Source organism: Falco biarmicus, chromosome 14, assembly GCF_023638135.1.
Source record: "Falco biarmicus isolate bFalBia1 chromosome 14, bFalBia1.pri, whole genome shotgun sequence".
Lineage (NCBI taxonomy): Eukaryota > Metazoa > Chordata > Aves > Falconiformes > Falconidae > Falco > Falco biarmicus.
In genome coordinates this window covers 23,104,299-23,116,688 of record NC_079301.1, presented here as the reverse complement: position 1 = coordinate 23,116,688, position 12,390 = coordinate 23,104,299, and the positions used below count along the sequence as shown (strand labels likewise).

At 56.4% G+C, this 12,390-nt stretch overlaps 1 protein-coding gene across 2 annotated transcripts; it reads left to right on the top strand.

Annotated features, from left to right (window-relative positions):
* Positions 1–6,677: 6,677 nt before the first annotated feature.
* Positions 6,678–11,201, top strand: LOC130158865 (regulator of cell cycle RGCC-like). 2 transcript variants are annotated; one of them, XM_056359958.1, is made up of 6 exons: positions 6,678–6,768; positions 6,946–6,968; positions 7,686–7,841; positions 8,364–8,444; positions 9,128–9,190; positions 10,526–11,201. In XM_056359958.1, the coding sequence occupies exons 3-6, from the start codon at positions 7,688–7,690 to the stop codon at positions 10,531–10,533; spliced, it is 306 nt and encodes a 101-aa protein (XP_056215933.1). In that variant the 5' UTR covers positions 6,678–6,768; positions 6,946–6,968; positions 7,686–7,687; the 3' UTR covers positions 10,534–11,201. The 2 variants fall into 2 exon arrangements, with proteins under 2 accessions (XP_056215933.1, XP_056215932.1); XM_056359957.1 differs by lacking the exon at positions 6,678–6,768 and having other exon boundaries at positions 6,951–7,034.
* Positions 11,202–12,390: the final 1,189 nt, after the last annotated feature.

The window sequence follows — 12,390 nt, the reverse complement described above, 5'->3', positions numbered from 1 at the left end:
CTCTTCTTTGGATTACCTGACATTGGCTGTAAATCCATGACTTTATTCTGGAGAAACGATGAGATACACACTGATGATTACAACAGTGTTTGTTCTCCATGAATCGTGGCAAAAATGTCTGGCTTTATAATTCAGGGCAGGCAGGGTTTGGCTTTGTAGTTGCTTCCTTTTGTTGCTCTGTAGGTCTCCATCTGTCTGTCACTTTGGGTTGTATTAGACAGCAGGGTTTCTCACGTGTGATAGAAATGTCTGTTCCACGATAGATTTAATTGTCCTGTTTCATGTATGACTCTGAAACTCCCCCAACCTCAACCTTAGCAGAGGACTGATTGAAATTCATGTCTGCATAAGTTCCCAGCCTGTTGCTATGAGCTCCTCATCACAGCTGCCATACGCTGACATGTGGGCATAGTTGGGTTTTTTTCTTGTGATTTAAAATGTTTCTGTTTACACTGGCATGTTGAGTAGAAGCTGAAGGACTTGACAGCCCTTTGCCTCCCCAGAGTGGCTGAAAAATGAAAAAGTATTCTTGAAAACAAAACCAAGCTGGAGCGTTTGGCAGAACTGTGGCTCAGGGAGGACAAGGAGGAACTGGGGTGTTTAAAGGAGGACGGAAGCTCCATCAGTGGTTCGCTCCATGTGGGTTTTCCTACGTTCACATCCAGAGTCAGTCCATGAGAGGTGGAATGGGGGATCGCAGCTGGGACCGGCGCCCTGGGAAGCTTTGGGCTGGCAGGATGCTCCTGCGTGGGGGAGCGGCGGGTGCTGCTCGGGGCTGGGTACCAGCTCCGTCCAGGGGAGGGGGGATGCAGGTCAGAGTCTGGCCTGAGATGCAGGCTCCGACAGCATGTGTTGCCTGGGCAGTTGGAGCAGGGCTGTGGCCGTGGCTTGGCTCGTGTGCCTCGCTACCCTAACAGTGTCACAGCTTTGGCCTGTGCCATGTAGCATCAATAAGATTATTAACAAATGCTTGAGCCTCGCTGTGCCCCTCAGCCTGAGAGGGAGGAGGGGTTCCAACGTAGGCTCAGCTGCATCTGTCTGGTGGATGGTGCCTGTCTGGAGGTACTGCACCTTCTCAACTGTGCTGCTCAGGGCTGAGCTCTTATTTTGTAAAGGTCCCTTCCCTGTGGATGGGTACAGTTGGGATGGGTGGAGAGGTAGTTCCTGGAGAACAGCATGAAGAGAGAAGTGTGTGCTGAGAGATAGCTGGTAAAAGCCTCCCAAGAACTGATAAGCTCCAGAAACGAACAGTGCTTTGGAGTCTGCAGGAGTGGATAAACTCAGGATACCATAAGACCACTGAAGGTTTCTGAGGTCACCAGCATACTCGAGCACCCTCTGTGTAACCAACGCCATATCCAAGGAGGCAGTGGCTGCTCTGTGCAGGACAGGCTGCAGGATCTGCAAGAGCAGACCCTCTGGGATACCTTCCATATTTCTTCCTAGAAGCCTCTGGCATGTCTGCACGACCCCGCTCTCAGTCAACAGCTGGTGTTGATCTTACTGTTCCCATGTCACTAGTTATCTCCTGTTAGTGGTAACGGCTTCAGTCCGTTAACAGTAACGCGCGAACGAGGACAAGATGTTCTGGTAACTCTTGGTCACAACTTGATGGTGGATCTTTCTGTGTCCCCACTGTGGGGGAGCACTGGGAAGGGGGCAGATCCTCAGGCTGGGAGGAGTTGCTACAAATGTTCACCAAGAATTTTAAACCAAGAAAAAGCAAGTAATCTTTGTGTCTTCACGTGGACAAAAGGGCACTCAAATCATTTTGCCAACCTGAAACCTGGGCTGCACATCAGCTTCTTTGTCATCATGGGAGGACATGAAGTGTTGGAGTCCTGGGTGCACAGAGAATGGATGGATAAGGCTCACTGGGTGCAGTGGGTGACAGGCCATCCAGGAGACACCTGTCCTACAAGTGTGTTGTATGTTGGATTCCTTGGGGACTGAAGAGAACTGATGGCCACAGGCAGAGGATAGAGATGGCACAAACCTTCATCCCTCGTCTTTAGCGCATTGTTAGAACATGACGAGCACTTTGCTGCCCAAACATTTCAGCAGCTGCAGCCACTGGCCTGCTCATACAGGAGGAAGCCAGAAGCATCAAGGCTGACATTAAGATCTCAAGCAGAACACAAACCCAGCGAAGTGCTTCATGCCTTGTCCCAGCCAGAGCTCTACCTGATGCCCCTGCTTCTAGGTGTAGCTTTGACTTGTTTCTACCAAGAGCAACAGATCCGGCACAGAGGTCAATGGTGAGAAGTCCACACATCTCATGGTTTTGATCAAATTTTTCAGTATCAAAAAAGAAAATCCCAAGCCGAGTGAACATTTCCACATTCCCCATTGCCACAGTAAGTCACTCTGAGAGCGACTGCAGCATTGATTAATGCCACCAACGTCACTTTGGCTTCTCTCCCTTGATTCCTCTGAGCTTTAATTTGTTCTCCCACTGCTTTTGCCATATACCTGTCCTTAAGAACTAAGCCCTGAGCGATTATAGTGGATACCACAGGAACTCTGATACCAGCAGAACACCAAACCATAGCACCTACTGGGTGATACGCACCGCAGAGCTATGCCACATTTGGGGATGGGAGGGGGCAGTGGTCAACAGGTCTACACAGGACTATAGTGTTGGGCTGTCTGTGTGTGTTGCCCCCTTGGAAGCCACACAAGGATTTAAAAAGTGACTGAAAGGTTTGTGGTCACCATTGAATGTTACAACAGGCACATACAAGAGCATCAGGTCACCCCTATGAAGGCTTCCTGCCAGCCGGGCTGGCTGCCCTCCAGTTTCTCACTGGACTCTGTGTTTTACACCCCAAGGGATCCAACATACAACACACATGTAGGACAGGTGTCTCCAGGATGGCTTGTCACCCACTGCACCCGGTGAGCCTTATCCATCCATTCCCCAATTACACTCTGTTTTATACCATTCCCGCTGGGTGGTGGGAAGAAGTTCAGAAATACCACTACACATCGAATCACCAACCAGCTTGCAATAATCTGAACGGGACAAGGATGCTGAAATACCAGGCAGCTATTTGCTTTGCTTTGCAAAAAAAAAGTCCCTTTGAAGTTTACTTTCGCAGCGGCGTGGTGGTGGGCACTGGGGACACTGGGGGCTCGCTGGGAAGCATGCTCTTTTCCTCCATTTACCATAGAGAATACAAAAATCACTGTGGGTCTTTCTACCACTGCATCGCAAGAGTTGAAAACTGCTCAAGGGCGGCTGTCACTGCCAATGGGATATTGCAAAAAACTCCACTTGAGGGCAGCCCGGCAGCAGCCGCCGCCGCGCTCTCGCAGCAGCCTCCTCTGAGCAGTACGAGACTTTTTTCTCTCTCAGAAGCACATGGGCTGTCACTGCCTGTCATGCATGAGTATTTGCTTACAGCTTGTTTTATTTCAGCCTCACAAAATAACCCCCACTTTACAAATCAGTTGCAAAGCACCATCATTTATGAAGCATTAACATCACTCCAGAGCTGCTGTGAAAAAGCTGGTTAGCTTTTGTTATGCTTCAGATTTATTGTTGGGCTCTTCTCCCCTTCTCCCCAAGCTGAACCTGCAAGCCTCCATGACTGCGCCTTTTGAAATAATCTGAAAGTGCCTGTCGATGTTTCTAGACCCCCAGTGCCAGTGCAGGGCGGTTAAAGGCTGGTTGTTGGCACCACCACCACCGAAACCACCTCAGGCCACTCAGCACTGGAGCTGTTTTTACAGCTAGAGCCAAGCTTAGAGGTCTTAAGGAGGGTAAAGGATACAACAGGAAGTATCTTGCAGCAGGAGGACCAGTTACTCAGATTCATGAGCAAGTGAGCGATTTTACAGTCAACAGCAAAGAAAGTAGGATCTTTTTTCTTTTTTTTATCCCATGTGTCTCTCTTAGACCGCTGATTAGGATATATACATGCATAAACACATTGAATGGCATCACGTAACACTTTATCCACTCAAGTTCCCATGGTAAACTGAAAGAACATAAATGACTCAAAGTAAGTTACTCCACTTCTAAGCAAAGCTTTGCTTTATTTGCATTTTTGAGAGCAGAGAAACTGCCCAAAGGGTTAAATCCAGAGAAGAAAGGTATCAGACACACCTGACAGATAATACTGGGGGTTACTGGGGGTTCCCAGCCCTTGCTGGGCTGGGCTGTGCCAGTCATGGTGGAAAACCCCAGACCAAGGCATGACAAACCAGAGCTGGGTCCCTCCCACTATGGTGGGTCAGCTTGCTCTGATACCACTGCTTCCTGATGGCATCTCAGCTGCCATCAGACATGCAATGTCTGCTAAATCTAGGTCCTGCATCGCAAGGGGTGAGATCATGTTCTGCACCACCCCGACCTGGGAAAACCAAGGGATGCTGCCAAATGCTGCTGGCATCGGTCAATCGGTATGGTTAGCCAGAACATGAAATAAATGGAGATGAACAGTAAAGGTACTTCCCATCTGCAATAACATAATAACTAGACCTTTCTCCCTGGTAATGCCTGGCCTCCTGTACCTATGGGAGTACACGCAGGCAGCCAGGTTTTGTTAAAATTGGGTATTAGGAAAAATTTCTTCACTGAAAGGGTTGTCAAGCCCTGGAACAGGCTGCCCAGGGAAGTGGTGGAGTCACCACCCCGGAGGGATTTGAAAGATGTGTAGATGTGCCACTTAGGGATGTGGTTTAGTGGTGGGCTTGGCAGCGCTGGGTTAAGGGTTGGACTCGGTGATATTAAAGGTCTTTTCCAACCTAAACAATTCTATGATTCTGTTCTATGAAATTGAAACCCCATGAGGGGATGCTGTCCCCATGCACAAGCCAGCAGCTAATGGCAAGGGTCAGCGCATGCCTTCCCCACTCTGGGGGAAAGATTGAAGTGTCCCCAGCACAGCTCAGGATTGCCAGGCCAAGGTCTCTGGCTGACGTTCCAGTATTTGTTCTCCAAGACAGCTGAGGTGAGGCGAGTGTTTATCGGTGGAGGGCCCCTTTGTTCACCAGCTGTCGGTGCTGGAATCACTTGGTGCTGGGCTGAGCGGTGGTGCTCGCTGCAGCGGTCAGTCATGGGAGCATGTTGTAGAGTGTTGCCCAGACACAGACCTCTTGACTCGAGAACTCGCTACTAAAGCTGAAGGAACGAAGCTCACTCCTGGAGCTACCAAGGTGTCAGCATTCACTGGTGGTTAGGTGCTAGGAAGAGTAAGAGCTAAAGAAAACCCTGGGCCAGCACAGCTAGAAAGCACATGAGTGCCCCTGTGTCCTCCAGACGCTGTAGTCTCCCCCTGCCCACTCACCCACTCGGAGGATGCTTGCTTGGGCTGATGCAGCACTGGCAAAAGGCAGGCAGAGCTCGTGGTGGGCTCCTGAATCCACCAAGGCAGTGTGGATTGAAACTGCCTGCCGAGAGAAACCACCCACCATCCTAAACCTGGAGAGCACAAACCAGCTGTCAGCTCCCTCATTACATATTGGTCCTTAAATCTGAACAGGGCTTAAAACACCTGAGGCTTTCCATACAGCTATCTTTAATAGGCACATCCCTCTACCAAAAAAATCAAATAAATACTTGAGATGGTCTGAAGATATTTTTGGCAGTTAGGGGCTCCATAAAAAGCAAGTGCAGCTGGAATCTGCCTTTTCCAAGCCAGGAGATGAGAGTGAGGAGCATCTGCTTGCGTCGCCCTCCTCCTTGCCACCCGGACAGTCACTGCCACAGATCCGCTGGCTTTTTATTCATGGCCAGGCAGAAGAGGTACAGCTCGTCAGTGTGGAGAAGTAACTTGTCTGGGGCCTCTTGTCTCAAGCTCTGTGATGAGGAGGGGAGGCCTCAGCAGAAGACACAAAGGTGGGAGTGATTTTGGATGACAGAGTGATACTGTGCAGCTGTGCCCACCTTGGGTGAGCCGACATCCAAGTGGCTAAAACATGGGAGAAAAAAATCCATGGCAGAGCCCATGACAGTGGGAAGCATGAAGGAGGTGAAGGAGAGGGGAACTCCGAGAGGAGGCAAAGCTCAGCTGAAGGAAAGTGAACACAAGCAGAAACCTCATCCGGGGGGCTTCAGGTGCTGGGTGGGTGGATGGATGGATGCAGGGGAGGAAACAGGGCACCGGGAGGAAACCCGAAGATCTCGAGAACATACTCAGCCTGGGGACAGAGAGAGCAGCGCCGGGGGGGGGAGGGAGGGGTGGGCTGGAGGGGTGTGCAGGAGGCTTTCCCTCTCGGGAGAGCTCCCCTCGGCTGCTATGTGTGGAAGGGGTTTGGCTCCACGGGCCGAACGTCCCCGCCCGCTGACCCCAGGCCCCGCGCATCACCCAGCCCCCCCGGAGCGTGGGGACGGGCTGCACCGCGCGGGGCGGAGGGCCGGTCCCGGTCCCGGTCCCGCGGGGGACAGCGGACGCCCCGGCCACCCGCACCCCGCGGCTCCAGGGCAGCCCTCGGACGGGGCGGGGGGGCGGCCCGGAGTGGCAGGGGGCGGCCCGCGGAGGCGGCGGGGACGGGTCCCACGGGGCACCCCCCTGGCACCCCCGCAGGGACGCGCGTCCCGCCGCGAGGGGTGGCGCCCACAGAGCGTCCCGCCCGCCGCCCGCACCGGCGCTAAAACCGCCGCGCCCGGGCCCGCCGCTGAGTGCCGAGCCGTGCCGTGCCGTGCCGAGCCTCCCCGGAGCCCCCCGCTGAGTACCGAGCCGTGCCGTGCCGAGCCTCCCCGGAGCCCGCCGCCGTGCCGGAGCCCCCTGCCCGCCGCTGAGTGCCGAGCCGTGCCGTGCCGTGCCGTGCCGTGCCGAGCCTCCCCGGAGCCCCCCGCCCGCCGCTGAGTACCGAGCCGTGCCGTGCCGTGCCGAGCCTCCCCGGAGCCCGCCGCCGTGCCGGAGCCCCCTGCCCGCCGCTGAGTGCCGAGCCGTGCCGAGCCTCCCCGGAGCCCCCCGCTGACTGCCGAGCCGTGCCTCCCCGGAGCCCCCCGCCCGCCGGTGAGTGCTGGAGCCGTGCCGTGCCTCCCCGGAGCCCCCCGCCGTGCCGGAGCTCCCCGCTCGCCGGTGAGTGCCGTGCCGTGCCGTGCCGGCGGGGCTCCCGTCGGGAGGTCCCCGGGAGCAGGACGGGGTTTGCCGCCCGCGGGACGGAGGTGGCGGCTGCCGGGGTGACCCCCCCCGCCCGCCATGTGCTGCCCGCCGCTCCCGGGCTCGTTCCCTGCCTTCGCATCGGCCGGCCCACTCCGCGGAGCCGGGGGCTCGGGGGTGCTCGGGGCCGGCCCTGGCCCTCTCCCCGCCGCCGACCCTGCTGGTACCTCCCTCGGGGCCGGAGCAGGCGGCTCATCCCGGGGCCGGGGATGGGCCGGGACCCCCGGGCAGCCCTACCGCACCTCGCCTGAAGGCAGGGGCAGAAGCTGGGTCGAGACCCTTGCCTTGCTTCGGACCAGCTCTTACTGGGCTGGGCCCCTGCTGGGCTGTGGGATGCGCTGGAAGGATGGCCCAGCTGCCCGAGGGGCGGGGGAGGAGGTTCAGAGCTCTGCGGGGGGCTCGGGGGCGATGTCAGCCCCGCACGGAGTGGGCACTGGCAGCCTGCCTGCAGGGAGGTGGCAAGGGGGCTGCCCCGGCCCCAGCCTGGTTCTGCTCCCGAGAGGCTTTTTCTGGGGCTGCCTGCCTGGTGTGTGCCCCCAACGCCTCCCTCCACTGGCTTCTTGCCCCCAGCAATGGCTGATGAGCTCAGTGACCTGCTGCGGGAGTTTGACGAGGTGATGGAGGACTTTGACAGAGGCACTGCATGTCAATACGAGCAGCACTTGGAGGAGCTGAAGAAGAAAGCGGGACACAGTGTGTACGACAGCGGCATTGATGAGCTGGAGAGTGAGTTGGGGCTGGGGAATGAGGAGCCCTTTGGGAGGACAGTGTCCGTGCGGATGGAGTTGCTTTGGGAGCTCTGGCATTCCTCCATGGTAAACCACTGAGTTTCTAGCTGATCCGGCCTTGCAGTTGCCCACCTGACTCATCTCTTGCGGGCTGGATGAGTAGCATGAGGTGATGACCCCTGGATCCTGGCCCAGCATGTGCAGGGGCTCCTGCTGGGTTGGCTGCTGCAGGGCTGCACAAGGCTTGAGATAACTGGGGGCTCAAAGGGAGCCACTTCGCTCTAACCCCGAGGAGTCCCCATGGCCATGCCCAGGCAACCCCGGTGCTGTTTGGCCTGGCAGAGAAGCTCTAGTTCCCTTTTTCCAAGCATTCCTTGCAGCAGGGGAAGAACAGATGGGCTGGCCAAGAGCCAGGGTGGATCAGGGACCCTATGCCACCCACATGATGGGTCCCTGGTTCTATAACTTGTTTATAAGGTGCCTGTGGCTGTGGGCAGTGAGTAATGCTTTGCATGCGCAGGTACCAGCACGTCCCCGAGAAGCAGTCTCAACTCCAGTGAGGAGGACCTCAACACCCCTGCCAATGCTTGCTCCTCCAAAGGTGAGGCTGAGAGAGCTGTCCCCAGGGCTGCTTCCCGGGGCTTCCTTCTGCATGCCTGGCTCGGCTCAGCAGTGATGGGCCGCCTGCGGGCGGGGGTTGGGGGGTGCCAATGGGACCCTCCAGGATTTGGAGGTGGGAATGAGCCCTGGGGTCCTGGCTGGATCCTGGAAAAAGTATGAGGTTGGATTGGCTTGTTTTCTTGCCAAAGCTGCCCTCAAGCAGCATCCTTGGTGAAACCCCTTGCTCCTCTGCCCTGTAACTTCCAGCCCCCTGCCCTGGCGGACGTGGGGGTGGGTGACGCTACAGCTGCCCTTAAGCCCCATGTGAGTGTGGGACTCCAGATCCAGGTGGGGGCTGGGCAACTGCTTGGAAAGCTTCAGTGCTGCTCTTTTGACGCCTTCAGCAGCTGGGTGCAAGTGTGGGCTGTAATCCCATGGAGATGCTTCGACCCTGGGGGACACTGTGCTCGGGGGTGTTTGACTGAGGTTATTCCTGAGCTGTGCAGTGATCTGCCCCTGTTGCACATGCAGCTCAGCCCCAGCCACCCTCTGTTGCTCCCAGACAGCACCTGGCTGGGACAGAAACAGCAGGCAGCTGGAGCAATTGTGGTTAGAAGTTAGAAGCAAGGGGTAGGGATCTTTTTTCTTGCAAATGAGACCTGACAGTGTGTGCCTTTCTGCCAGCTAAACTCGGTGACACACAGGAGCTGGAGGAGTTCATTGCAGATCTGGATAAAGTGCTGGAGGGTAAGTACACAGCTCTGATCCTGGTGCTTCCCGAGCCCCAGGCTGCATCCAGTGTGGCAGAACACCCGGCCTGGGGCTTTTCCATTGCCTCTGGCTCAGCAGAGCCTGGCCTACCACCCCTCCTAGCTGGGGCTCCCACTGCAGGGGCTTAGAGCCCAGGTTTGGCTGCAAGAGTGGAATCCTTCTGTCTTTTCTTTTGGCGAGGGGCTTATCTGGATATCACACCCCCATCCCTCTTGAAGCTCTTTCAGCTGGGGCAGAAATCCCATTGCTTGAGTGAATTCCCTCTCTGGTGCCTCAGTTTCCCCAAGCTGGTGAAGTGGAGCTGGTGGTGCTGTCCTGGTGGAAGGGATGGGGGATGTGGAGGCCAGGTCGGTCCTGCAAAAGGCCTGCAAGAAAGGTGGCCAAACAGCGCAACCTGCAGAGCTATTGATGTTTTTGGGAAGATGTATGGATGCTTGTGGCCCTCTGCCTACAGCATTCCTCCAGCTGCTGCTCAAAAGCTTTTCTTGCAGGGTGGGAAGGTGAGCAGCAGGAAAAGAGTATTTTTCCTTGTGGTGTATCCCAGTGTGGAAAAAATCAGCCCTGTGGAAATGTCCCATTTGGCGGGAGGAAAGTGAGGGTTCAGACTCAATCAGTACCACCGAACGCGTGCCCGTGGAGGTGCCCCTTGGGGTGTGTTGGCACCGGGCAGGTCTCGGAGTGAGACTTCTGCATCTGTGGAGTGAGAACTGCTTCAGACTGCCTGTGCAGTGGCAGAGAAGGGAATTCCAGCCCTCGGGGAGCACAGACAGGTTGTGGTCTCCTGCAGATGTTTTTCTCCTGGTGGAGGGCTTGGCTGTGGGTACTCCTAGGGAAGGTGGTGTTGCTATGCTGGGCATCTCTGGCAGCTTTACCCAGGCAGCTCTGCAGTCCTGTGAGGTTGTCTGGTCCCCAGTAGCTTCTTTTCTGGGAAAACTGAGGCAGAGGCCAGACTTCCCTTTCAGAGGGGTCCCTGGGTGACAGGCTGGAGGCAGAGAGAACTTGATTTAAAAAAAAAAAAACTAAATACTTCCCCCAGGCAGTTCTCAGTATCTGTTCCCTTCCCTTTCGAGTGTCCAAAATGAGGTGGCTGGTGGGAACGTTGCTTCTGCTGATGCCAAGCCATGCTGGGCAGGAGCGGAGCAGGAAGGGGGCCAGAGTCCCCCAGAAGATTTCTGCTCTAACCCTGCTGCTGGTGGTGCCTGGGGCGGGGGGGGTTCCAGTGCACTGTACAGCCCTCCTCCCCCCCAGCAGTCATCTGACCAATTATTTTTTTTTCCTTTTTTTTTTTTTTCCCCATTGATTGCTCTGCAGAGATGTGAGATGTGGTTTTGGTAGCAAGTTTGGGGAGGAGGACCCGCAGCAGATGAGCTCCATGCCTCCCTGATGCACCCTCTGCTTCTGTGCCCCTGCCACCTGCCGCCGGCATGGGTGACAGCTTTCCTGTGCCACGCTGCTCCGTGCCGGGGAAGGGCAGTGCCAGCCACATGTGGGGACTGATCCGGTGATGGGACCGGCAGCTGGGCTGAGACGGTGGCTGGGACTTGCTCTGCTCCCGCATGCGGGGCCGGACTCTGCCAGCGCTGAGATGAGAAGAGCTCTCAGTGAGGGCACCAGGCTCTGCCCTCTGAGGGGGGCTGGCAGCGCTTGTGACTGAGTGGGTTTGGGGGGTTTTGGAGGGGGTATCCATGCCGCTGTTGAAGCCAGAGGAGAAACCCTTGGTGAGTTTAGGGAAGATCAGCTTGCAGTACATCAGTGAGAGCTTGGTGTCCCCTCCTGTGTCAGAAAAGACTGTTCCCACAGTAGCATCTGTTGCAGGTGGTGACTGTCGCTGCTGGCCCTTTGCTTTGCACGGGGAGCCGCAAATAAGGCCCTGCCTGCGCCGGAGTGCCTCTGCCTCGGCTGCTACGGTAAATACTGTAAAAAGGATGCTGTGCACTGTACAGAGGGGGTGTGTTTTTATGAACAGGATTTTAAGGCTTTGCGCTTGTCTCTGTGTGTGTGTCCAGGCTTTTCCTGTGGGCTCCTCTCTTCCCTGCAGCTGCCGGGCACCAGGGTTGGGCATCAGAGAGGGGGGAGAGGCCTCAGGGGAGCAAATTAAACATTTGTCTGCCTGAAGAGGGGTAGGCAACCCCCTGGAACAAGTCCACAGGGGGTGTGGGTTTGCAGCCCTCTGCCTCGGGTGGGCTGGGGGGGCTCCCTGCCTTGCAGGGTCCCTGCCAGGTGGGTGGCTTGGTGGGGCAGGCAGAAGGTGCTGTTGATGGGGGAACAGCCTAGATACGAGATCAAGCTGGGGGCAGCTGAGCTTGGAGTGAGGTTTGGCAGTTGGGATGGATGCTCAGTTCACCCCTGGGGTTTGCCCTCCCTGGAAGCTGCCCCGTGAGCAGTGGGATGACTGGGAGATCAGGAGAGTGGAGGAACCTGGGGCTCTGCACGTCTCTGGGCTGGCAGTGCTGCCCACGTGGGTCAGGGCCACGTGCGTGCGGCTCTGTTGTAACTGTCTAAGCAGGAAACGAGGGTTTTAGCTTCTCCCCTCACCCCTTGGTCTATGGGGTGCTGGTCAGGAGGATGTTGGTCATCTAATCTGCCAGCCTGGGTTTTAGTGCTGTTGCAGAAATCTGCTGAACACACATTAATCCTGCAAACTCAAGTGCTCAGGAGGGAGGACAGGAGAGTGGTGGGGGCTTCTGAGCAGCCCAGCAGAGCCCTGTGCAGGGCAGATCATGCATGGGGACACTTCCGCTGTCGCTCTCCCCGTGCTGTGTGACGTGGCTGTAGATCTGCTCCCAAAAAGACCCGGTGGCCCCGTCAAGGGGCAGCCAGAAGATGGGGGCGAGAGCTGTGTGGTGCGGCCAGGGGTGGCAGTGATGCTCGGAGCTCTGCCCATGATGCTTGGCTGTGATATGGGGGCTGGAGGACCCTGCTCTGTGGGGAGGCTCAGCCCACATCAATGGGGCTGAGGCAGCAGGAGCTGTGGGGACTGTCCCTGCTATGCACATTGGTAATGGCAGCCACGCCAACCACTCGGGATGTTTTTTCCCTTCTGAGTCATTGCATGAAGGCTTTTTGCCCTCGCAGTCTACTTCTGACTCTGGTATTTGTTCCACCCATGGTCCCTTTCTGCCTCTGGGTGTCACAAGCCCCTTACCAGCCTGTGTGGGATGGGGATTTTTAACAGA